Here is a 24,563-nt window from a genome sequence, read left to right on the forward strand (position 1 = left end):
CTACATCACCATGTTGCAAATACACACGTTAGGAATATCTTCACTTCGGATGCACAAATATTGTGCGGAGAGGAATGGCTCCTTTTAAATCAGAACTATTCCTTGATCGGCAATTCTCATTGGGCATATCAATAAAAACGCTGTTGATGTATTTCCTTTCAAAAGGAATCACTTTATGTTCCGATTTCCAACGCCGAACTGACCAGTACAGCCGAAGCGTTGAGTAGTAAATGAACTCGATGATGCTTAACATTGAAATGCCCAAAAATAGTCCAAGCAATCCGCCGCAATTTGCAATGAAATTAGTTGTTGTATACATTTCGGAACGCATCATTGTGGTCACCTCATGATCACGGAAGTAAATCTCCAAATTTGACGGTTGTGTTCTGAAAAGTTGAAGACACTATCACAGAAAAATTCAAGTAATTCACGAAAAAAGAGAATTGTCAAGCTCGGCGGCACATATCTCGACTGCATTTGGGGCAATTAGTTAAGCTGGCGAGAATAAATCTACGGCTTTTTACGGCGACGACGGAACAAATGAGCATCAAAATGCAAAATTATAATGATGTTTCACATAGTTGTGTCCGTTTTTATACACTGTTTTACGAAATTACATGGATTCATTCTCATCTACTGAACTGGCATACACTTTTTTTAAATAAATGCACAATTTTAACTCACCCAAACATTTCATGAAAATGAAAACGATTCGAAATTTGTGATTCGACCCAATTGAGTTTGGCTCGGTCAATATCAGCACTATACTTAACCTGAAAAGTGGAAAAACAAGGAAGATAAAGCGATCAATTCGACGGTGTGTGCAAAAACACAGTGTGATTATGTACGTAAGTGCATGACGGTAAACACTGGCACATTTCACGAAATGCCTTAGCTGTATCATTGTTTGAACCATCCGAGTCTCCATACAGTTTCCTTTCTGCGGATTGATAGCATTGAATTGAACTGACACCGCAGATGTGGGTACGTCTCGTACGAGGCATTGAAAATTTCACGCAACCACATTCGATTCGTGTGAAGTTTGCCAAACATTCCAGCTCACAATTGTTTTGGGTGTACATTTTGAAAAAGAGCAGTTGACGCTCAAAATTGTAGAAGCACTGTCGTTCCTGCGGTTTGTACGATAGCAATTTATCTGAGGTGACTATAAATTTCGGTATGATCGAAATTTGAACAGCTTCGGATAAAGGAACGCGAAAAGAATGTCGTGACGCTGGCTGTACTTCACCAGGTACATGCAAAAATAATTTGAATCCCGGAATCAATCCTCGGCATCTGTACTCAATATCTTGTCCTATAATTGGTTAAATGACACCATGAATCCATTTTAATTCATTGGAAAGACAGATTTTAAGTGATAAAATCGAATCCTACCGAACAATTGAAGGAATATTGTCAAAGAAACGCTGTGCTTTACATTGAATACACGTATTGGATATCCTCTTTGATTACAACCTGGCGGATATCCATTCTCCAGACTCCAATGGGATACATTTGGACTATTTTTCACGATCATCATTTCTGGAGCCATTCTAAGGTCATGAAGATTGATAAAATGTTATGAATTAATTAAAAGACGGTAATCAGATTGTTTCTTTAATTGTTTATTGTCTAGCAAACACTTACGCATCCGTGTAAATTTCATCTGAATTCAAAGCATTAAAAGTGAAGCAAAGGCCTTCATCCGTTATGGTTGGTGAGAAATGCGACTCACAATTTTCCATTTGAAGGTTCCACGAACAGGAAACAATGACACTCGTTAAATTTGGCGCTATATCCTGAATTATATCGTAGATCGATGTGTTTGTGAATTTGTTGCCATACCGAACGTATTCCGGAAAATTAAAACGGCACAAATGACTGAGAGCCTCCAATTGGACCCATCTAAAACATGGCATTTGAAGTAATTTAAATAAGAGCGACAATAATCGTTAATGTTTTATATCGATCGAAATGTCCGTTCTACCAACTCAATAGGAAAAATGGAATAATCCAATCAATTTTTATCGATAAAAAAAAACCATAACTTACTGTTGATTAGATAATTTCCATGGATTTGATTCCATCAAAGAGTCATAGACTGGATTAATTTCAAATTTGTTTTTGAATGCTTTCGTTTCAGGGCAAATGGTGACGGTTGGAAATGGAATCGCTGAAATTGGAGCATCTTTTTCATTGAAACTCATTGAAACGGGACAGGCACGCCATTTTATCCACATATCTTGAATCGATACCAAACAATACCAGAACGACAAGCCAATTGCAATGAACCAAAAACAGCGTTCGGTCCAATGTCGCCTTCGTTCGGTGAAATATCGAACACCATGGATGGTACTGTTAAAAGTAGAAGAATTTGAAACAAATTCTTCTTCATTTACTTTTCATAAGGTTGAGTGAAAAGATTTGATAGTACCTGTTCGAACAGAATTCTTTCAATACATCTGCAATGACCTATGGAAAAGCCAAATTCAAATTTTTTAATTTTCTTTCCTATTAAAATCGTCTTTTATTATTTGCAAATTAAAACTAACCAAATAATGTCTAATTGAATAGTAAAACATGGCAATGCAAGAACAAATTATTAGAACTAAACATTTACCTTCGGATTGGTCCAATACCTTCCCTTGAAACCATTATGTTCATTTGCCATCAATCTCATTTTATGTAGCAATTTGCTCTGAAAATACGTCAAATGCAGTTCAAAGTCTTGATGATACAAAACTTCCATTTGAAACGCGTCCGATATTTGTCCTTTGGCTATAACGACCATTGGCTATAATAATTATGACCATGACATTCATCAAATGATGAAAATAATTGCAAACTACTTTATTTTTCAAACACAATTAGGGAAACACTTCATTTGTTTTATTTTTTCTAATACAATTTGTAATAAAACAATCATTTTTGCCATTCTTTCTGCATTAACTCTATTAATTCGAAACTCAAGTGGGTTACTTTGTTGGAAAGCTAATTATTTGAAACTAACTCTAATTTTATTAATGCATTTCAGTCAAAGAACACTCATCACATTAATGATGGTCGATTCAAACGAAAAAAATCGATAAAATCATTCGATTTGTACCTAAAAGTTCTCGAATACCAATTCCAAAAGGGTTTTCAAATGAAATTTTGTCCAATTTTCTTACTGAAAGTTGCACAGGTGATTCAATGCATTCACTTGAGTCATTCTGTGGTAAGGGTAACACATTCGAAGTAGTTTAGTATAATTTATTTCATTTCAACCGTTCATTCCCATTTCAACTACTAGACTCACTCAATGTCCGATAGATTCAATCCCAACTCAAACAGCGTATGGTACGCGGTAGTTAAATTCAATTTTTCCGCTTTTACTTTCGTTTCAGGGCAAATTGTAACAGTTGGAAATGGAATATCTGACACCGTAGTATACTTATCGGTGGAAGACATGCTGACTGGGCTTTCATGCCATTTCATCCATATATTCTGTATCGATAACCCACAGAAGTAGATTGATAAACCAATGTGTGGCAGAATTGCCGAGTAAAGCGCGAGCTGAAGAGAAAACACACGAATTTATCTTTTTGTTGATTTGCTTTTTATTTGAATTTGTTGAAAGTGGAGTGGAAGCGATTTCAAAGATACGATGCGCGAATAAAACTAATTGAAAATTATAACTAAAAAAAAATGAATTCAATTTGAAAACGAATCGATGAATTTTTGTTGCGAAACTGTTCGCTGTAATTTTGCTGTGATTTGTCGAGCAACTTGTCGTACAAATCCAGCTGGCACTTGCCTAAATTGCAAAGCGAATATCAGATCGGCTGTTCAACTTGAACTGGCTAATTTCAATATTCGGAAAAACTATTTCTGCTGCTTCGCTGAGATGTCGATTTGCTAACGATAAAAATGACTCTGAATTCGGTTCGTTTTTAAACACTCTCATTACCTAAATCTATGCGATGCTGACACGCATACTTACAAAATGCAATGTAAAATTCATATGAAATCGCTTCCGTAACAAATTGCTTAAATAATATTTGCATGACTGAAGAAAGAACTCAATACACTACCGTTGTCGTCCATGTCTGCGAGCCGAAAGAAAGTGCAAAATGAGATGTACGTTTTGGTGTGCGGCTTACAGACATACACAACTGAATCGAGTGTTCGTGCTGAATATTACAATACAATAGGTCATGAGTGTGAGCGAGAGGACAAGATGTGCCCATGAACGAATGATGCTTGACGCACACACTCTGATTTCCTAACAAATACAAAATGACTTAAATCTACACAATATTCTCTCCGGCGTTGAGCGGATCACAGCTCAAATCTTCATTGTCCAGAATTGGTAACAATCCCAAGCGATGAATTGGTCTCCGCAAAATCGTCCCTTTGCTTCTTACGTCGACTGTTCTTATCAACCCGTCCTTAGCTGGAAATACTGCCTCAATCTTACCAAATGCCCAACGACTCGGTGGCAAATTGTCCTCTGAAATGATAACCACTTGACCGACCTTAACATTTGGTTCGGTTTTTTGCCATTTCTGTCTGGGTTGCAGTTGATGCAAATATTCGGATGACCATCCTTTCCAAAAATCAGTGTACAACCGATACAAAAATTGGTACTGATCGAGCCTGTTCAATGGAATGTGGTTCAAATCTGGCCGAGGCAACGAGGTAATCGGCTGGAAATTGAAAAAATGACTTGGTGTGATGACTTCGATGTTATCTGCGTTAGGAGTGAGCGCCCACAAGGGTCGGGAATTTAAACAACATTCGACTTGTTTTAATACGTAATCGAATCGACGTGCTGTTAATTTAGTGTCCTTAAGCCCACAGCTCTTGTTCATGCGGAGAAATCCATCACTATGAACAAAATGGTTTAAATTACGAATGGTGCTATTACCGGGCAGACCCTTTTTTTTGTTAATACGTCCCATTTCATGACCGAAACTTTCCAATTGAATCATCTTTACCCATCGATTTTCTGCCGTATTTAACTCGCAAGCCGTGATCATAGGTTCGAATGAAACGGATTTGTTTATGGTTTTGGTACGCCAACGCATTGCGTACGCCGTGAATCGCAAAAGACGTGGAAAAGTATTCCAACACGTAATTGTGCTTGGGCTCGTGCACATGATGAATTTTTACAGCGCGTTTCTTTTCTGGTGCTGTGTCAATTGGCAAATTATAATTTTGTGACGGACATTGTTCGGAGGTCGAAAATAAAAATTTCGGACCATTCCACCACAGCGAAGAATCTTTCAATTCATTGATTGACATGCCGCGAGAGCCAATATCAGCTGGATTCAGTTTCGTAGGAATATGCAACCAGTTTCCGGCTTCGCACGTTTGTTGTATTTCACTCACACGATTGGCTACAAACGTTGACCATTTGCTTGGGTGTGTGGAGATCCACGCAAGAACGATTTTTGAGTCACTCCAAGCTTGAATTCGACAGTCGCTGAGCGATAGCGCTTGACAACACCGACGCAATAATTTGGCCAGCAACACAGCCCCACATAATTCCAACCGTGGGATTGTTACTGCACGCACGGGAGCGACTTTAGATTTTGCAGCGACCAAATTACATGATGTTGTTCCATCTTCGTTCGTGACACGTAAATATACACATGCATCGTACGCACTGTTCGCAGCATCGCAAAAGCCATAAATTTCTACATTTAAATCTCGATTGGATAATCTCAACCAACGAGGTATTTGTATCGGTATTGGTGCGATCAACTCAGTTACAATAGGCACCCATTGTGACACAATGTGGGCAGGCAATTCGGAATCCCATTCAATAGTTCGAGGCAAATGCCAAATGTCCTGCAATAATATCTTTGCTCTGATTATACACGGAGCAAGCCAACCTAAAGGGTCGAACAACTCTGCCACTTCAGACAAAATTTTCCTTTTTGTCCAATTCACAGCTTGTATGGTCTCAGATGGTTTGAACACAAAAACATCGGAACTCGGTTGCCATGAAATACCTAACGTTTTTAAAGTTGAATCGAATGCTAGTGGTTCTTTGTCTACACAATCAACATTTGCAAGCGTACGTTCATCATTTGACTTCCATTTTCGTAAACGAAGACCGTACTCGGCTAGTGTTTCAGTGAGAAACTCTCGCATTTCGACCGCTGACTCGATGCTAGTAAATGACTTCAAGAAATCATCAACGTAAAAACACTTTTGGATCATTTCAGCGAGCTGTGCATTTGTTTCCTTAACGTGTTCTCCAATCTCATACACACAACGAATCGCTTGAAATGGTGCACTGCTGGTACCGAACGTAATCGTCAACAATCGGTATTCTTCAATTGAATCGGTTCCAGGGCGTTGCCACAAAATTGTTTGGAAATTCGCATGAATTGGATTCACCCAAAACATTCGATACATTTTCTCAATGTCACCGGACAATGCAAATTCATATTTGCGCCACTGAATTAACAATTCAAACAACTCGGGCTGAATAGTTGCTCCGACATACAAATTATCATTCAATGACATACCGTTGCTGCTTTTTGCCGACGCATCGAAAACATTTCTCACCTTTGTTGTGCTACTGGTCTCCTTCACTACATAATGATGTGGGAGAAAATACTGTAGTTCAGGACGATTTTCGACTAGTTCCATGTGCGCGAACGTTAAATATTCCTCCAACACTTCGTCGTACTTTATCTTTAGCTGTGGATTCTTTTCAAGACGACGTTGCAATGATTTATACCGTTTCTCAGCGAATGAACGAGACTCACCAAAACAATTCCCATTCAAAGGGTTCTTTTTGAATGGCAAATCAACCACAAATTTGCCGTCGGCGGTACGTTTGACTGAATTTTTGAATATTTCTTCAGCCATTTGCTCATCAATAGTGAAATGTCGAGTGTACTTCACTTCCTCCAATTCCCAAAATGCTTTCAATTGCTCACACAACTCCTTTTCTGAATCTAATTTGTCGTCAAGTGTGGTTAGACGGCAGAACGTTGCGAACGATTCAGTCACATCAATGTGTCCAGACACAATCCAACCCAATTCTGTACGTTGTGCGATTGGCTCATTTCGATTACCTTTTACAAGACCGTCCATAATGATGTCGCCGTGTGCAGCTGAGCCAAGAAGCATGTCAACATGATTTGCTTCATAAAATTGTGGGTCAGCTAGTGGCAAACCGATCAAATGTTTCCATGCAGAAGTTTCCTCCTTTTTTACACCATTTACTTCACCGATGCTTCGAACCACAATAGCTATTATAATCAATTTGAAATCTGGATTATGAACTGAACCAATTTCAAAACGTGCTCTCCCGATGACACAGCCGACGGGGGTATTGCCAACACCAAGCATCGCTGACTTATTCCGAGGAAAACGCAAATTCAGTAAACGACAGGCTCGTATTGTTATCAAATTTGCTGTTGACCCCTGATCAACTAATGTTTTGACTACAACTGAACGACCTTCGCAACGCACCGGCACCATAGCAGTGGCCAATAACGCATCGTCATCGTCTTTTATATGATAAAAGTGATGAGCTGACAATTGGCTTAATGTATCGTCCGATAAACCATTTGTTTCCGATGACTCTTGCTGTTCGAATGAATCATTGATTCCACTGGCCATGTTCAAATACATTTTTTGGCCATCCAAATGCAATAAGGTGTGGTGAGGTTCAGGGCATCGTTTACACGCAGGGTTAAACGGGCAATCGCGTACTGCATGCGGATAAAAGCAATTATAACAAAGATTGTTCTGTTTCACAAGAGTATGTCGTTCCTTAGCTGAAATGCGCACGATTTCATCACAACGTGACGGCAGGTGATTTTTTCCACACAAAACGCATTTGTACTCAGCCTTAAGTGTGAAGAAACTTCGGGCGTTTTTGTCTTTGTTGTTATGTGCGAATGAATTTACCTTTTGCGGTGGCTTGACAAACGATTTCTGTTGTTTTTCAGACTGCCCCGGCACTTGATCGTTACTGTCCATTCCAGATCGAACGATGATACGCGTTTCGAGAAATTCCAAAAAAGTTTTCAAGGGTGGAATCGTACGCTTACCATTTAATTTTTCTTCCCATATTTCAAGCGTGGACACATCGAATTTTTGTGTCAAAACAAATATCACAATAGCATCCCAACTCTGTGTATCGACGTGACAGCTTTGAAGAGTTGCCAACAAACCGTTCGTTACATTTAACATGGCTCGAAACGCTTCAGCCGACGGCGTTGTGATTGATGGAAGGTCGAAAAACTTACGTAATTGGTCATTGATGATCTTTCGGAAATTTTCATATCGATTTTGAAGCAGTTCCATTGCTTTATCATACGCGCCTTCGTTTGGCATTACAAAACCTACAAGATTTCGAGGCTCACCGATTAAAGCATCCTTTAAATGCTGAAGTTTTTGAAAGTCTGGCATATCTTCGGTCAAAACCTTTGAACAAGTGGCTTTGAATTCAATCCAATCACCCGAATCGCCAGCAAAAGGAGTGATACGTACTGGTGGTAATTTGCAAGCAGGCTTCGGTCGCCTTTCTTCAACCAGAGGATTCAAAGTCGAGTTATGAATATTACCTACCGGCGGAACTGCGGCTAACAATTTGTGCACAAGCGTTTTTGCTGTAAGAAATTGAGAATGAATGGCGATGAATTCATCAGTAATTGTTGGCAGTTCCGGGTTATCTCTGTCATCGTTGGCGGTAAGATACTCTTCATGAGCTTCAAAAGCGCTGGCGAAACTAGTCCATTTTTCCATCATGTCTTCTTTCAAAATCACAAGAACGCTCATGTCTGAGGCATCTGTCAATTTGCTCACATTGTCTAACGTATGTTTGATCATTCTCAACGTTCTTACTCTCACTGCGCTCAACAACACTGGATTGAGTTTGGGAGGTGCCATAATTACCAAAAACGACCCTAAATTTCCGTTTATTTTAATTTTATTCAATGAACAAATAATTTATTGTATCCTTTTAAACAAAAATTTCGTGCTACAATTGTCTAATATCAAACGATTCGAACGGTACAAACGCAGAAACGCAGGCAATGGAAAAAGAAACACTTTTATTTGCAATGACCGTGTTGAATCAGTTCATGCAACAGCTCACGGTCTCGTTGGTTGTTCACACGACGTTCTGTTTTTTCTCCCTAATTGTATGTTGAATCATCTCGTCTGTTCTGCAAATTAAACGATGATTTAATAAAGAGAAACGTTTAATCCAATTAGTCGTCTTGCATAATTTCGATTCGAAAGATTTTCGGATGATAGATAAAAGACCAGACTCGATCTCAGTTAATGAAAAGAAAGCAACACAAAAACATACCGAAGATCAACGTAAGCAGTTGCTTCGTCGAGTATAATAAGTCAGCTATTCCGCAGAATGGCACGGGCCAAACACAGAATTTGACGTTGACCAGTGCTAAAGTTTTGTCCATCTGCTAAAACTGGCATTTTTAAACCACTTCCTTCACTCAAAATCTCTTTCATTCCAACATTTTCCAAATGATGAGGTTCTTTCCAAATTTCTTTGAATTGCGAGTAAAAAAAACATAAAAAAAGAATCATTCATTGCCTCACCTTCGTAATGTGCCAGAAAAGAATGTTGGCTCTTGTGGTATTATTGTAATCTTTGATCGTAGCACATTCAAATCAATGAATGCCGTGTTTACGCAGTGTTTTTTTATTTTTGTACGGGAGAAAAAATGGTCCAAACTGTTGTAGTAATTGTAGTAACCCAGAATTAATTTTAGTGGCCCTAAAATGATCGAATTCTGTTCGCCTCTTGTGCCAATAATTTATTTGCATTTGAAAACCATTATTTAAATTTATTCGCATTTTTTTTTATTATGCTAGATTCTTGAATTAAAGTAAAGATTTGGAGTTGAAATGATGCTAAATTTCTGCAGAAAATAATTTTTGTTTGGAAACAAATTCAAATGGAACTAAGATTTATTATTGATTATTATATATGATTCGAACATGAATTTAAAATGAAACAAATCTCTTGATAATTCGATGTGGATAAATGACTTTCCTGGAAAGTCTTTCCATTTGGTGTCTGATTTGGTCAATGATTCTCATTGTGGATTCGTTTCATATGTTTCTTGAGGCTCGATTTTTCCGTATAATTGCATTGGCACAGCTCACACGGGAACGGTTTCTCGCCTGAATGGGTGAGCATATGCCTTTCCAAATGTGTTTTTAGTGGACCGAAAAATTTGTGGCACAAGTGACACTCGTAAACACGTCGATTGCAGCCTTTTTCATGCGCTTTCCATTGACTTTGTTTAGAGAAACCTTGACGACAAATCAAACATTTGAATGGGAGAATCTGAGTATGCGATCGCATGTGCCGATTGAGACCGTCTTTCCGTTGGAATCGTTTCGAACAGCGTTGACATTCGAAAGGCGTTTCACCAGAGTGTGTGCGCATATGGTCGATCAAATTGCATTTGTTCAATCCAATTGACTTGCCACAAACATAGCATTCATAAACACTTCGTTTGCACTTCTCTTCGTGTGCATTTCTTTCATCTTGGTGTACGAATCCCAGACGACATCTGGAACAGCGGAATGAACGTGGTCCAGCATGAAGCTTCAGGTGTATGTTGAGATTACTTTTCTTTGTGAACTGATGCGAACATTCTTTACATTCGAATGGAGTGTCACCGCTGCGCACACGCGTGTGGTGAACCAAATTCGCTTTCATTGATCCAAATGATTGGTTGCACAAGTGACATTCATATCGACGCACCTTGCAATTCATTTCGTGTGCAACTTTTTCGTCTTTTCCATCAAATCCTTGCAAACAGCCCGTGCAATGGAATAGAAACTCTCCTACGTGAGCTTTCATATGTGCATGGAGATTTTGCTTGGCCGTAAAACGTTTCGGACAGAAATCGCACGCATGTGGCTTTTCACCAGTGTGTTTGATCATGTGCATCTTTAGGTCAAAGCTTCGGTTGGAGGCGTATTCGCAATTGCATTTATGCTTCTTTGACACATTTTTCGGATCATCAGCTGCATTACGAACATTTGCGTTGCGGGAGCCATGGCATCCTTCTGGCAGTAAAATGCCGTCGTCGTTTTCGTTCTGTGGTGGCGGCTGCTGATGATCATGTTGGTTATCCAACATAGCCTCTCTTGATTAATCACCATTTGTCTTCGATTTCTTCCTTCACTTCGATTTCAACGTCGTCGCTATCGAGACTGTCGAAATCGTATTCGTCATTCGATTGATCGACGCTTAGTGCGAGCACAAAGCCACGATTATTCAATACCGGATTGGGAACATCAACCAATTCACAGACTGGCTTTGGCTCTTCCTTGATTTGTGGCTCCACTTTGACTTCAACTGGATTGTTTAACTGACTAACAGCTTCGACCATATCTATTTCTGAGTTCATCGATTCGACTGATGCATTAGAATGATGGCCTTGATTCAATGCTGTTTCAGTAGCTCGCCTGAAAATCAATGGACAAAAGTTAATATTTAAATCAAGAAACAAAGAGTCACCTTCCTAAAACGAACATTTTCTTGTAAATTCCAAGTGTTTTTTTATCAAGTAAAACAATATGACGCAATTGAAAAGCGAAGACAAAAATAAACACATTCGGTTTGAGTCATGCACAAAATGTATCTTCTTCCAAATCATTTAATAAATGAAAATGAAGCAAAAGAAAATTATTTCGTACATCACAAATTGGAAATAAAACCAAAGATTCAATTCGTATAGCTTTGATCTATCATACATCGGGATGAACGGCAATGTCAAAAATCAATGAAAAAACCTTCCATTTCATTTGTCTCAAGCTGAAATGTCAATGTGTCATGGAAAATTACTTACTTCTTTTTGCTCCACATTTTACTTCGTCAAATTGAGAATTCACAATAAGATTTATTTGATTTGCACGTTGAAATGAATGAATCACTTCAAAAAAATGTGATAATTTTCATATAAATTCGATGCAAGTTCTGTTTTTATTACTGAAAATATGTTTGTTTCGTATAAAATCAAAAGTCGCTGTGTTAGCATCAACAGAGCAGAAGTACGTGCTGTCTCCTTGGACGACCGCAGCGAAAAGAACATGTCGCTTTGCTTTCTTTGTGCACAATATGGCGGGAGAGTCTGTGTGTGTGCGCTTGTGTGAGTGCATACTGATTCGATAGATTGTGTTTGTGATGATGTTCACATCGAATCGTGTTTCTTTTGCTTTCCAATCTCTCTTTTGATACAGCCAATGGAATTCGCTTTCTCTTCACTTCATTCAAGTGCCACTGGCTACGAATGAAAGTGACAGCTCCGAATTGTTTCTATCAATCCTTTTTATTCAAAAGTCAATTGTTCGTACAATTTTTCGTCATGAATTGAAAGAAATAAAAAAACAATTTTTGGAGGATCAATTTTGTCATGAAAAAGGATGAGATGAAAATGTCAAAGTTATTGGAAATTATTGTCATGTAGATTGACTAGTTCAATCACATAAAATGCAAAACGGCTGGCTTTTTGGCAGTGTGTTTGTTCATATGTTGCGTCAAGTCAGATCTTCGCTTGGAGGCATATTCACACAAGTTACATTTATGCTTCTTCGACACATTTTTCAGACCACCAATTGCATAGCGAATGTTTTTGTTGCACGATTCATGGCCTTTCTCGGGCAGTAAGAAGTGTTCGTCGTTCAGTGGTGCTAGCTGCTTATGATCGTACATCATTCCCATTGAATCATTCGCTGAATCAAAATTTGTCTTCGATTGTTTTTCCTCTTTCTTGTCGGTTTCTTCCTTTACTTTGATTTTGATATCGTCGCAATTGAGACTGTCAAACTCGTATTCACCATTCGGTTGATTGACATCAATTGTGTGTACAACGCCACAATTATTCCATACCGAAGCAGGAACATCAACTAATTCAACGACTGACTGTGGCTCTTCCTTGATTTGTCGTTCATCTTTGACGTCAACGCAATCATCCGACTGATTGCCTGATTCGATCATTACTTTGTCTGAATTTGCTGGCTCAAATGGTTTTTCATTGAACTCTACTTCAGTTGCTACTCGTCTGAAATTAAATGGACAGAAATTGATACATTTAACACAAAAACCAAGTGTCATCGAAACTGTTTCTTGAAAGATGGACCCAGTAGTTCTTTGGAAAAAATGAAAAAGACCGAATCATTCTACTGAAATTATGTGTCATTACTTACTTCTTTTCGTTGTCCATTTCGTATCACCAGTTTCCGATTCACACCAGATTCCAATGGATTAGGAGGATTTAAACTATTAATTACTTCGTGAGCTTCAGAAATGTTGACGAATCCTTGAAAAATGGTATCGAAATTCGTGTATTGCGTCACTCAAATTATTCTCGTTTAATGCGAAACAGAAAATGGCTGCATTGGCATTAGCAGAGCTGTGGTATGTATTGTCTCGTTTGACGTCAACCGCAAAAAGAAAGTGTCGTTCTCCTTTATTCGTAATGAAGCGATGGAGTAGCGTTTGCGATTGTATGAGTGCGAATTGATGCGCAAAGTTGTGTTCGCGTCGACATTTTGTAATCAAATACCACTTCGTCTCTTCTTTCCTTCTATGTTTCGATGCATTGAATGAGTGTCATAATATTGTGACTGAATCAAGTGTTGCTAGTAAGCTAGATGGGAATAATAATAAAAACTCTGATTTGCTTCAATGAACTGTTTATTTTCATTAGTGGGTTTACATTTGGATGAATTGAAAGGAAATTTAAAAAATTTCACTGCGAAAATGTGGTTTTACTGTGAAGAAAGAAAGAAGTAAATGAAAGTAATTGTTCGAAAGTGCAATAAAATCGATCATAATTCAGATCTTATTTCAATGAATCAAACCATTGGGATTGATTTGATTAAAGATTCTTTAAATCTACATGTCTCTTAAGGTTCGATTTCTGTGTGAAGCTAACATCTCATTTATATCGGCATAGCTCACACTGTAACGGTTTTTCGACTGAATGCGTTCGCATATGCCTTTTCAAATGTGTTTTCTTTGAACCAAAAAACTTATTGCACAAATGACACTCATAATAACGTTGATTGCCGCCCTTTTCATGCGCTTTCGATTGAATTTGCTTCGAGAAACCTTGACGACAAATCGAACACTCGAACGGGAGATTCTTCGTATACGATCGAATGTGCCGATTGAGACCGTCTTTCCGTTGGAATCGTTTAAAACAACGTTGACATTCAAACGGTTTTTCACCAGAGTGGCTGCGCATATGATGAATCAATTGAGTTTTCTTTGGACCACATTGAGCCGAATAATTGCAAAAATCACACTTGTGTCGCTTCGATGAATTTCCTTGTGCTTTGCCACCTTGTTTCTGGGTGTTGTTTGCATCATTTTCTGCGACCACATTTGATTCATCTTCTGGTAGTGACTGTTGATTTTGTTGCTTTTCTGACGCATCGCTTCCAGTGTCACCACTTGTTTTCGACTCTTTTTCTTCCTTCTTTGCCTCAGCTTTAACCTCCGACAGACTTGACCAATCAAAATCGTATTCATCGCCACTGCCATTGCATACAGGTGGATTTTGAATGTCACGATAATTCGATGCTGACACCTCAACCAATTCGTCGACGGACAACGGCTCTTGCTTGATGTCGGTTTCCTGTTTCACTTCGAATAAGTCTCCAGACTGATTGTTTCTCTGATCCATTGGGACTATCCGATCCGACGTTTCGAATGGAACACCAGAGCTGTGACCCTCGTTCGTTGCCATTTTCGCCGATCGTCTAAGAATCAATGAACAAAAATTGATATTTTAACCAAAGTAAAGCAAAGCAATTTGTTCGAAGCTGATAAAACTCTAATGACTCATCCAAATATACTTACTTCTTCTTATTCCCCATTCTTTTCCACACAATTCCCAATTTTAATCGATATCAATGACTTTTTACGCTGTGAATTTCTATTAGTTTCGAAAGTGATGGAAAATATTTGGAAATCTCGAAAATAAGAAAATATTGTGATTGCGTCGAATCGAAGTAATGCAAGTGCCAGTAGTGGCGATGCTGTGAAACGTATTACCGCTTTGAATGTCACCGACGAAAAGAATGTGCGTTGATATTGATAGCGAGTCGCTATTAGCGACCAAGCGGTGATATAGTAATTGCGATCGTGTAAGTGTGAATAGATTTGGCCTAATTGAATCGTTGTTTTTTATGAATGACACACGAACATCGAACAGTTTCGATTCGATACAGATGTCGCTAGTGTTGAATGAACATACGCAAGATTTCGATTTGAATTTTAAAGCATAAAGAACTATCCTTGAAACACATTTGTTTGTCTCATCAATTTCAAATCCACTTCCAATGGTGAAATAAATCAAAATGTAACTTTTTTTTGAAATTGCTACTTTGACCTTTTCGACCTTGACAAAGACACATTAAGCATTCATGAGCTCAACAGTTCAACTGAAAAAGTCATTGAACGAACTCTTCGTTTCAATCCGTCAAAGGTGTATTAAATACGTATTTACCAAACTGCAGTTTTAACGAATCAAACACATGCCTAATTTATCAGTTGCATTCTCAAAGACAACACAACAAGTCGAATTGAGCTAAATAAATTTCTCGATATTTTGAGTGATAATTTGCTTCGAGACGATTGTTGAATTCAAGGTGAAGAAATGAATGGAGAATTATTCAAAGAATCCGTTTTTAAAAACCCAACGGCAGTTTTTTTCTTCAATCAGTCACTGTAATTACACACATTATTATTATCATTGATTCATAACTCGACCTATTAAATAGGAAAAATGATGGCAATATCAATTTCATCAATACCACTGAAGTTCAATTACAAGATTTCCAACATTAGTGCACTAACTAAGTTCATGAACTGGAAGACGAGAATGAGGAAACCCCCAAAGTTATGGTTCGAGGAGTTCCATAGCACATCGAGTTTGCGAAAGAATGCGAAGATGGGGATGACTGGTTAAAATTCTATTTGTTCCGTAAAAACGAAGACGATCCGTATAATTGGGCATACATTGGCGTCGACTACAATCAAATTGTTAACATTTGACAACAATGCAAAAATACTCGAATGTCACAGAAGGTTCTGGCGACAGAATTATCAAATGGCGCGATTTGTTTGACGTTGAATGGAATTTTGTGAAGGATGACGCTATCAATTTAGAGGTTCAGATCGAAGTTGCTGATCCAAGCAGTGTCAATAAGAGCGAATTAACCCATTTTGGACCGCGATCCTAATTTTGTTTTCAAAATGATTCAAACTTTCAGATATGAATAATATAGTCGAAAAAAGAAGTTTCCACTTTCCAGATCGATAATTTTTTTTCGCACTTAGCCAGAATGAGCAAAAATGTGCTGGTCGTTTTTCCGACCAACGGTCCCTAATGTAATCAAATGTAGGTGAAATTTTGAATTTATTTTAATCCTCAAGAAAGAATGAAAATACATTCATAGAATTAATTTTTACCATCAATATCGTTGTTTTAGACGTGTTTTATCACATTTCATAATCGTTTGAATTCATAATATGCATTTTGAATGATTTTAAGTCAGTTGGCCAACGGAGAAAACTTCGAACGAAAATTCTCATGGCACGTTGGAACGATAACGCTGACGACAACATGATCACAAACTTTGAAACGATTGAGCCATTGAAAACGACCCGACGGTATGATCGAAAGCAAAAGCGAATCGCAGCATTTCATCAGCCGCACCTTATCAATTCTTACAATCAACACATGGGCGGCGTGGATTTGCATGACAATGCAGCAGCGAACTATCGGGTCAATGTGCGTGGCAAGAAATGGTGGTGGCAGTTGAGCACCGCAGTGGTTAATGCATGGAAATTGCATTGTTTCGTGGCTAAAAATAGTGCCAACCCGTTCAAACCGTTATCACAACTCGAATTCCGTTCCAAAATCACCAAGCACTTGATCACTTCCTTCGAGAAAGAGTTTGCCAGTGACGACGAGGTCGATATGGAGAATGATGACATTGACGATCCTGATTATGAACCTGATGGACTGGTAAATGACGCAGTCAAAAGTCATCTCATTGAACGGTCACCAGATGGAAAAAGTCGTCGATGCAAGCACTGCCACAAACACACAAACCAGATTTGCAAACGTTGCAACATTCACCTACACGCAAAGTGTTTCACACTCTACGAGGCCCACAAATGAATGGAATAATTTATGATGAATTCATTTTTCACTTAATATTAAGTTAGAATAGACATTTCTATTTATTTTTTATCGTTTTATGACTAAACAAATGATTGTCATATCAAATATCAATGTTTTAAAAAGTATCTAAAAAAATTGATTTCTTCCTCTTTTGATCACATATAGGACCAATGGTCGGATTTCCGACCACCCATTTTTACGCACGTGTACTGCACACAAATCACGAAGTAAATATCGGAAGAGGAATTGTATCTAAAAATATGGTCTTTTTATGAAAGATCTGCATCATTACTTTTGCATTTTTTATTTTCCAAATTTTCTTATCTACTGAGTGAAAAAAGGTCCAAAAAACATCATTTTTTCGTAGCTCGATTTGAAAAACTTGGATTTTTTTTTCCATTTTATTTTGACTCCCAATGGATAGTTCGTCTTTCAAACTTCAATTTTAAAAAAAAGTAACCAAATTTACCACCTAGGAACTGAGATATCAGTCTGGGAAGCAACGGTCGTTTCACTGGTCGGAAAAACGACCAGCGGGCCAAAATGGGTTAACGTTTGAAGAATTGGACAAATGCTGTGAAAAATGTGATCATGTATCGTATCGATTGACCATTTCGAACATTGACGCCTTAATGGTGGTTCGAACACCAACATTTACGTGGCGAGACTTTCTTTGGAACATATCAATCTAGAAGAATACTTCGAATTATATCGGTGTTTGCTTAATGAACAAAGGAAACCCTAACTACGATGCATGCAAATTGGGAACATCTTTCCAATTGATTTCGTCAGTAGACGAATCAGAATCAATTTCAAAAACGTATAACGGAGAATTACAAAATGGACGTGGGGTCCACACTGCCGACTTGTTGCCTTGGTATAATTTGTTTGATGATGAAAATGGTTTTGTTGTAAATAACCAAATTGAGTTTGAGTTTAAAATCAAAGTAAACACACCTCAGGTGGTAGAGGTTCCGAGTACAGAAAAACGAGCAGCACCTCATGGACCATCCGATGATGTAAAGCTCCTGAAATTGCAATGCCCGATCTGCTTTGAAAGCATTCATGGACAATTGGTGTCGTCTCTTCCATGCAGCCACTTGTTTTGTTTAGAATGCATCAAGAAGTCGCTTAAAGAACGCACAGTGTGCCCACTGTGCAGAGCTACCTCAGACTTAAAGGATTTGCGTCACATTCGTTTGCCAATGTGAGTATGACTTCCTGTTATGCACATCAATCAATGATTGAATCAATCAGGATTAAAGGAGCAACGAATATTTTTTTCGAAATGTTATTTGGCTTTGCTATACTTGATTTCCAATCAATTCAAAATTGGCATTCATTTATTTCCAGTACTGAATTAAGTGATTGAACTCATTTTCTTCTAATTTAATCATTTTATTCGTTTTTTTGCATTTGATATCGTAAACTAGACCTGATTGATTCAACGATATATCAAGTGAAATCGAAAGTGACAATTGTAGCGAGATTCAAACGACTTCAAAAACATCAACTTAAATGAAGAAACCATTTGGAATTTGTTTGCCAATCAAATTATCGCCAGCATTACGATCAACCTGACTCAAACTTTGCATCATAATTCCATTTTCGTATCCTTACGATATTCATAGCAATAACATAATCCCCGAAATACTGAAGCATTATGATTAATGGCTGTAGCAGTTCGAAACATTCATTATCAATTTTCTTTCGTATTCTTTTTGATGAGAAAGAGTAGCTAATGAGTCAATTTCCAATGAACGCACCCCTTTCCATTGAACGTATCCATCATTGATCTGTCACAAAATTGGCTTTTGACAGTCAAGCTACATCCTTACTCAATGTTCATTTTTGTGTAAAACATATTGCGTCGTACGCTCAATTAAACAACATAAAAAATTCGGAAATTTGCTGCGCAAAAAAAGTGTTGGAAAAATAAAAGTGATCATTGTCATCGAAGGAATTTCATCGTTCAAGTGATTGTATCCACTGAATATGGCGTTGAACATTTCAAAAGTCGTTTTCAACCATAAAATTTCCAACATCAGCGAACTGGATGAAGAATGGACACCAGAATTCATGCTTCAAGGTGTTCCGTGGTTCGTTGAATTTTGCAAGCAAATTATCGATGGCCAAAAGTGGTTTGGTTTTTATTTGTTTTGTTCAAACAAAGATGAATTACATGATTGGTCGTACACAGCAACAAGTGCCTTTAAATTTGTGCCATCTGATAGGAAGATAAAACCAAAGGAGATTTTCCCTTCGCCATTCATTTTCAATCACGTTTGCGATAGTTGGGGCTCAAAAATCAAGTGGTGCGATTTGTTTGACGCTAAAAATGGTTTTATGAAGGACGACACGATCAATTTGGAAATTCAAGTTGAAGTTGCTGATCCAAACGATGAAGGCAAAAGTGTCTTGAAGTTCGACGAATTGGATAAGTGTTGCGGCGAAAGCGGTTTTGCGTCATTCCGATTGACTGTCTCCAATATTGATGCTCTTGTCGCTGTCCGATCGCCCAAATTCATTTTGCGAAACATGCCTTGGAACATTATGATTTGCAAGAATCTGTCCAATCATCTCGGCATTTTGTTGGACCATCAAATCTATGATACCAATATCTCATGCGAGTTGAAAGCATCTTTTGAACTGGTTTCGTCTCTGGGAAAGCCAAAATGCATTAAAATGGAACGTAAGCAAACGATGGAATTGGATGTAGATTTGATGGAAATAGAACAATTTGTACCATGTGATCAATTACTTGACGAAGAGAATGGATTTGTTGTGAACAACGAGATCATTTTCGAGGTTGAAATCAAGGCACAAAAACTGGTGGGTGAAATGGCACGTGCCGAAAAACGAGCAGCAGCTGGTGGACTATCCGACGAAGCAAAGCTTCTGAAATTGGAATGCTCGATCTGCCTGCAAGTCATTCGTGACCAAAAAGTGTCGTCTCTTCCCTGCAGCCACTTGTTTTGCACAAAGTGTATCGAGAATTGTCTCAAACGTCGCAAGAAGTGCCCATTATGCGGAGCTGCCTCTTATCTGAATTATTTGCGTCGCATTCGATTGCCAATGTGAGTGTGACCTTCTAATAAGTGTAGTTGAAAGTGTCAACTTGAAACATGATTAGAAAAGTGAAAAATGCTTCCCGGCCATTCTTTTCACAATTTGCACTCTCATTGGAGAATGAATGTTGCGATTGGATTCAGACTTATCTAATGATTGTTTTTATTTCGTTTTTTTCGTTTCACAGCACAAACTAGCCATGCCGATCGATCCAAGTACATCTCAAACCGAATCGAAGCTGATGAAAATTGAAGTAAAATTCCAGCGACCTTAAGGCACCATTCAAGAGACACAAACTACTGTTATCTCATTCATTTGTTTGCCAAGAACAGTTTCCATAAACATCGTTTAAATAAATTGATTGAATCTGATTTTTGATTGATTCCACTTGAAGTTGAACTCGACCTAGAAGTTGACGAAAGTTTGTTGGTTCAATCCGGTTTAATTTAGCCGGAAAACAGTTCCCATTGTTCAAAATCACAATTAAAAATAAGTTTATTTGACTTTTTGCCTTTAAATAGTTTTGACGCAGTAAGTACTTTCTGAACTCATCGATGGTCACTTTTATTAGTGTTTTTGAAGGAAATACAAGTAATTATTAGTCTTTTTGTGCTCTTCGCAATATCGAATTTGTTCATAGTTCATTCATTTCCAATGAATTTTAGAATCTCAAAAACTTTTGCCAGTTGAAGAATTTCAAATTATAGGATGAAATTTTAGCCCTATTCTATTGAGAAATTCTAAGAACTGAGAATATAAAAAGTTTCTTCACTTTTGACCTTAAAGCGACCAAATTGTCTTTGAACCGATACAAATGCTCATATCTAAACTAATGTAAAGTTAATTGTCAAACTAACTCAACTAACCAATAAAAGCTATCCAATTAAAGACTGAGAGGTGAATTCAAAGTTTTAACATGCAATCAAAGCCATTGTAATTTTTGATTAGCTAAAGAATCAACTTGAACAAATAGTGTTCTTTTGACACGAGTATTCCAAAATGGACATAAGCGTTAAACGATAAATTCTTAGTTCTTGGAAGCGTTAATTGACGAATAATTAATTGTTGACTAACTTTTGAGTGAAGTTGAACATTAAAACCGCTCAATCAAATTGAATCCATAGCAAAAAAAAACGGGTTCTAAGAATACCTCTCCATTCATAGTTATTCAGTTAGCTTGATTCATTACAAGATCAGTTTGAATCGAATATCCGAATTGAACATCCACAAAACGGAAAAGCTCTCTCTTCAGTCAGCAAATTTTTGTTCATCAAACTAAAATTTAAAAATCTGAGATCAAAATGAAGCCACTTGTGACAAATCAGCAAGTTCTAACTTGGCTCAGTATTTGTCGTGCAAACGAAGAAACGAGTAAATGCAAGATATTTCTCTATCGTGTGTTTTCTGTGGCAGTATTTCTTGGCTATTTTAACGTTTTCATCGCAAGTTCGGTGTTCTTTTTTAAATACGCGTCGGTTAGTCTAGAGGAATCATTATATTCTCTTTTCCAAATAAGTGGTATTTTTGGCACCGTTTACATGATGATTGCTGCATATTTTTTACGCCATCAAATCATCGTCATTTTTGACAAACTATCAGAGATCTACGATTCATGTAAGAACTTTATTTTTGATTTCATTTGAATTTTTCCAATGAAAAAGTGATAATTTTGAAAACATTCTTACTCAATCTTAAACATACTAGTAGATAAATGTATGTAACTCGGTTTTAAACACCAATGAAATTGAACTTTAATCACTTGGTCTTGAAAATTGTTCAAAACGGTTCAAAAACTGGTGTTTGCATGAACAAATTTTTCTCTCATTTGCATTTAGATCAAAATGACGACACGTTCCATTCTGTGGTGCGAGTCAACGAGCAAAGCGAATGGCTGTGGAAAATGTATTTCATATTTGTATTGGGTGGCTTCGTAGTGAATTCATTGCTTTTGGTGCTCATTTCGATTTTATATTGCTGGTTTGTAAATGGATACCTTGATGTGACATCCTTTCATCGGACATACAAAACGGTGTAAGTAGAACAGCTGATTTATTTAGTCTTAAAAAAACTAAAAGTCTAAAATCTTTATTTTCCGTTTAAAAAACTGTTTGCATAATTTTGATTTCCTTACCCAATATTCTACCTCAAATAGCTTGCCATGGGATCAGGAAACTTTAATGGGCTTCGGTTTTGCGACCTGCTTCGATCTCTTTGGCGCTGATTCGTACTTCATTTCCAATGGATCGCTCCTTTTGCTGTTCATCTCAATGTGTTTGCATCACGAGGCATTTCTTAAAAGGTTCCAACAAGAAATGTCCAAATTTGATCATACTCTTGAGAATACGAAACACAGGGATATTCTTTGTAAGCTGGTTCGCTTCCATATTATCACTAAAGAGTGAGTGAAGTTGTAGAATATTTTAAAGACTAAATTCAATGCACTTTAAAGCATGCTAAATGACCCGTTGATGAATCTTTCAGATGGTTTCTACAATCAGCTGATACTTATCGTCACTTTGTTCTCGTTCAACTAATAAGTAGCGTGATTTTCCTTGCTTGCATCGTGTTTCAATTGGATTTGGTGAGTTCATATCCATTTATTACTTAATTTCTAATTTCATTAAATTCATTTTTTTCATGTCGTGTGTTCACGATGATTCTTGACACCTAGCTTAACACTCTCTCAAGAAACATGACATATGTGACACATATGCTGTCTATCACATGTCTCAATACCATAGTCCAACTTCAATTCAATGAAAAATATACATATTCTAAATCATTTCTTCCCCAAATTTACAGCAATCAAAGCATCCCAGCGTAAACTTAGTTCTGATGCTTTTTGGAGTTTTTGTTAGCGGTACGAATCTCTTTGTCTATTGTTTCTTTGGCAAATTGGCCACTGAAAGCTATACCAAAATTGCCGATTGTTTGTATGAGGCCAACTGGCGTGAAGTCTCTATCGATTTGCAGAAATATATCATCGTTATGATCCAAAATGCTCAACGTCCACTGTATTATCATGGATTTGGTATAGCTGTTTTAAATCTGGAGACATTTTGTGGGGTAATTGAAAATAATAATTGAATCAGTTTTTGAATTGTCTAACTCTTTATTTTCTGATTTCAGCTTCTTCAAAAAGTAGCTACTTTTTATATGGCATTTAAAACGTTCACCGAGTAAACACACGGAATGATACAGTTCTAGCTCTCGCTCTTAAAAGAGATAAAATTATTCGCAGTTAAAGCATTTACTTAATAAGAGTAGATTAAAATTGTTTGAGAAATTAGTCACATTTTATTGTTAAAAATCGTTCTGCGATTTGCATCGTCATCAACACGAACAAGAACCAGTGTTTTCATCACGGAAAAAAATTAAATGTGTTTCACGTCTGGCATGCACTGTATGTATTCCTGTGTATTCGAGTGTCTCGTGTCATACACAAGCGCCATCTCAATTCCTTCGGGCTCAAACATATATCGATGGCTTTCAAAAAAAGTTGATGTTTCTAAATAAAATGGCGTGAAATGTCAATGATTAATTATAATTTTTTGTGTGTGTATATTTTTTCTATTCACAATTTTTAAGTTCAATTTTTATTTTTATTAAACAATACACTCACTCAACATACAAAAAAAAGTAATTCATAATATCCACAAATTCTCCACGTGTAGAATAGTATTTTTCCACGTGTAGAACGTACAGAACAAATCTCTTGAAAGCGCTCGACAGTTTGACATTTCAAACACAGCTATATGCAATGTATAGTAACAAACATGAAAAAGCCATATTGAAAGTAGATTCAAAAATTGTTTAAAATGTTTTCTTTTTTAAAGCGTTCTTTTTGCACTTTTGGTTGTCAGTTAAAAATCTAAACTATACTCAAGATGAAATACAGTGAATATAAGTGAAAGAGAGCAGAACAAACATGAGAATTTGTGGAATTGGTTTTAATTCGAAATTGGGAGTGTTGATTACCCAAGTGAATGTTATAAAAAGATGTCAATGTTATTTCAGTTTTCTTTGATACTTTGTTCTGAAATCAATAAATAATGAAGAACAATTATCTGTTTGTTGCATCAATATTTTCAATTAAATTGTTGGTTCAACATCTGTTGACACTTGCTTTGCCTGGGATTATTGAGATGGCGCTTCGAGCGCATCTGTATATAAAAAAAACTCTAAAAAGTCTCGCTTGATGTGTTTCCACCACAAAGTAAATTTTTTTTCATTTAAATGATTGCATCTCAAAAATAATATTGAGCATTTCAAGGGATGTACTGATTAGACATGTCA

At 37.2% G+C, this 24,563-nt stretch overlaps 6 protein-coding genes across 6 annotated transcripts; 2 read left to right on the top strand and 4 right to left on the bottom strand.

Moving 5' to 3' along the window:
- Positions 1-203: 203 nt before the first annotated feature.
- On the bottom strand, positions 204-2,680 carry LOC129570396 (pickpocket protein 28-like; the record flags this gene model as incomplete). The annotated part of the gene is made up of 8 exons (XM_055449981.1): positions 2,621-2,680; positions 2,435-2,472; positions 2,053-2,355; positions 1,648-1,905; positions 1,396-1,553; positions 849-1,315; positions 685-773; positions 204-386 (listed from the first exon to the last, which is right to left on the bottom strand). Coding segments are annotated over exons 1-8 (1,556 nt in total), but the record flags the coding sequence as incomplete, so codon positions are not given.
- A 2,264-nt stretch (positions 2,681-4,944) lies between these two features.
- LOC129570356 (uncharacterized) lies at positions 4,945-8,901 on the bottom strand. The gene has a single exon (XM_055449927.1). The coding sequence runs from the start codon at positions 8,899-8,901 to the stop codon at positions 4,945-4,947; it is 3,957 nt and encodes a 1,318-aa protein (XP_055305902.1).
- Positions 8,902-9,366: 465 nt separating this feature from the next.
- LOC129570357 (zinc finger protein 813-like) lies at positions 9,367-14,883 on the bottom strand. Its single transcript, XM_055449928.1, has 6 exons — positions 14,867-14,883; positions 13,957-14,766; positions 12,573-13,061; positions 11,184-11,466; positions 10,621-11,110; positions 9,367-9,527 (listed from the first exon to the last, which is right to left on the bottom strand). Exons 1-6 carry the CDS (start codon positions 14,881-14,883, stop codon positions 9,367-9,369), a joined length of 2,250 nt encoding a protein of 749 aa, XP_055305903.1.
- On the bottom strand, positions 12,403-13,380 carry LOC129570384 (zinc finger protein Aiolos-like). Its single transcript, XM_055449959.1, has 2 exons — positions 13,207-13,380; positions 12,403-13,061 (listed from the first exon to the last, which is right to left on the bottom strand). Exons 1-2 carry the CDS (start codon positions 13,221-13,223, stop codon positions 12,482-12,484), a joined length of 597 nt encoding a protein of 198 aa, XP_055305934.1. The 5' UTR covers positions 13,224-13,380; the 3' UTR covers positions 12,403-12,481.
- A 4,156-nt stretch (positions 14,884-19,039) lies between the features above and the next one.
- LOC129570354 (uncharacterized) lies at positions 19,040-21,194 on the top strand. The gene is made up of 2 exons (XM_055449924.1): positions 19,040-20,275; positions 20,455-21,194. Exons 1-2 carry the CDS (start codon positions 19,194-19,196, stop codon positions 20,462-20,464), a joined length of 1,092 nt encoding a protein of 363 aa, XP_055305899.1. The 5' UTR covers positions 19,040-19,193; the 3' UTR covers positions 20,465-21,194.
- Positions 21,195-21,781: 587 nt separating this feature from the next.
- On the top strand, positions 21,782-23,738 carry LOC129570355 (odorant receptor 22c-like). The gene is made up of 6 exons (XM_055449926.1): positions 21,782-21,881; positions 22,103-22,298; positions 22,420-22,665; positions 22,749-22,848; positions 23,070-23,333; positions 23,397-23,738. The coding sequence occupies exons 1-6, from the start codon at positions 21,806-21,808 to the stop codon at positions 23,448-23,450; spliced, it is 936 nt and encodes a 311-aa protein (XP_055305901.1). The 5' UTR covers positions 21,782-21,805; the 3' UTR covers positions 23,451-23,738.
- Positions 23,739-24,563: the final 825 nt, after the last annotated feature.

Source organism: Sitodiplosis mosellana, unplaced genomic scaffold (assembly GCF_009176505.1).
Source record: "Sitodiplosis mosellana isolate CC-2019 unplaced genomic scaffold, AAFC_SMos_1.0 Smas_scaffold_54, whole genome shotgun sequence".
NCBI classification, from domain to species: domain Eukaryota; kingdom Metazoa; phylum Arthropoda; class Insecta; order Diptera; family Cecidomyiidae; genus Sitodiplosis; species Sitodiplosis mosellana.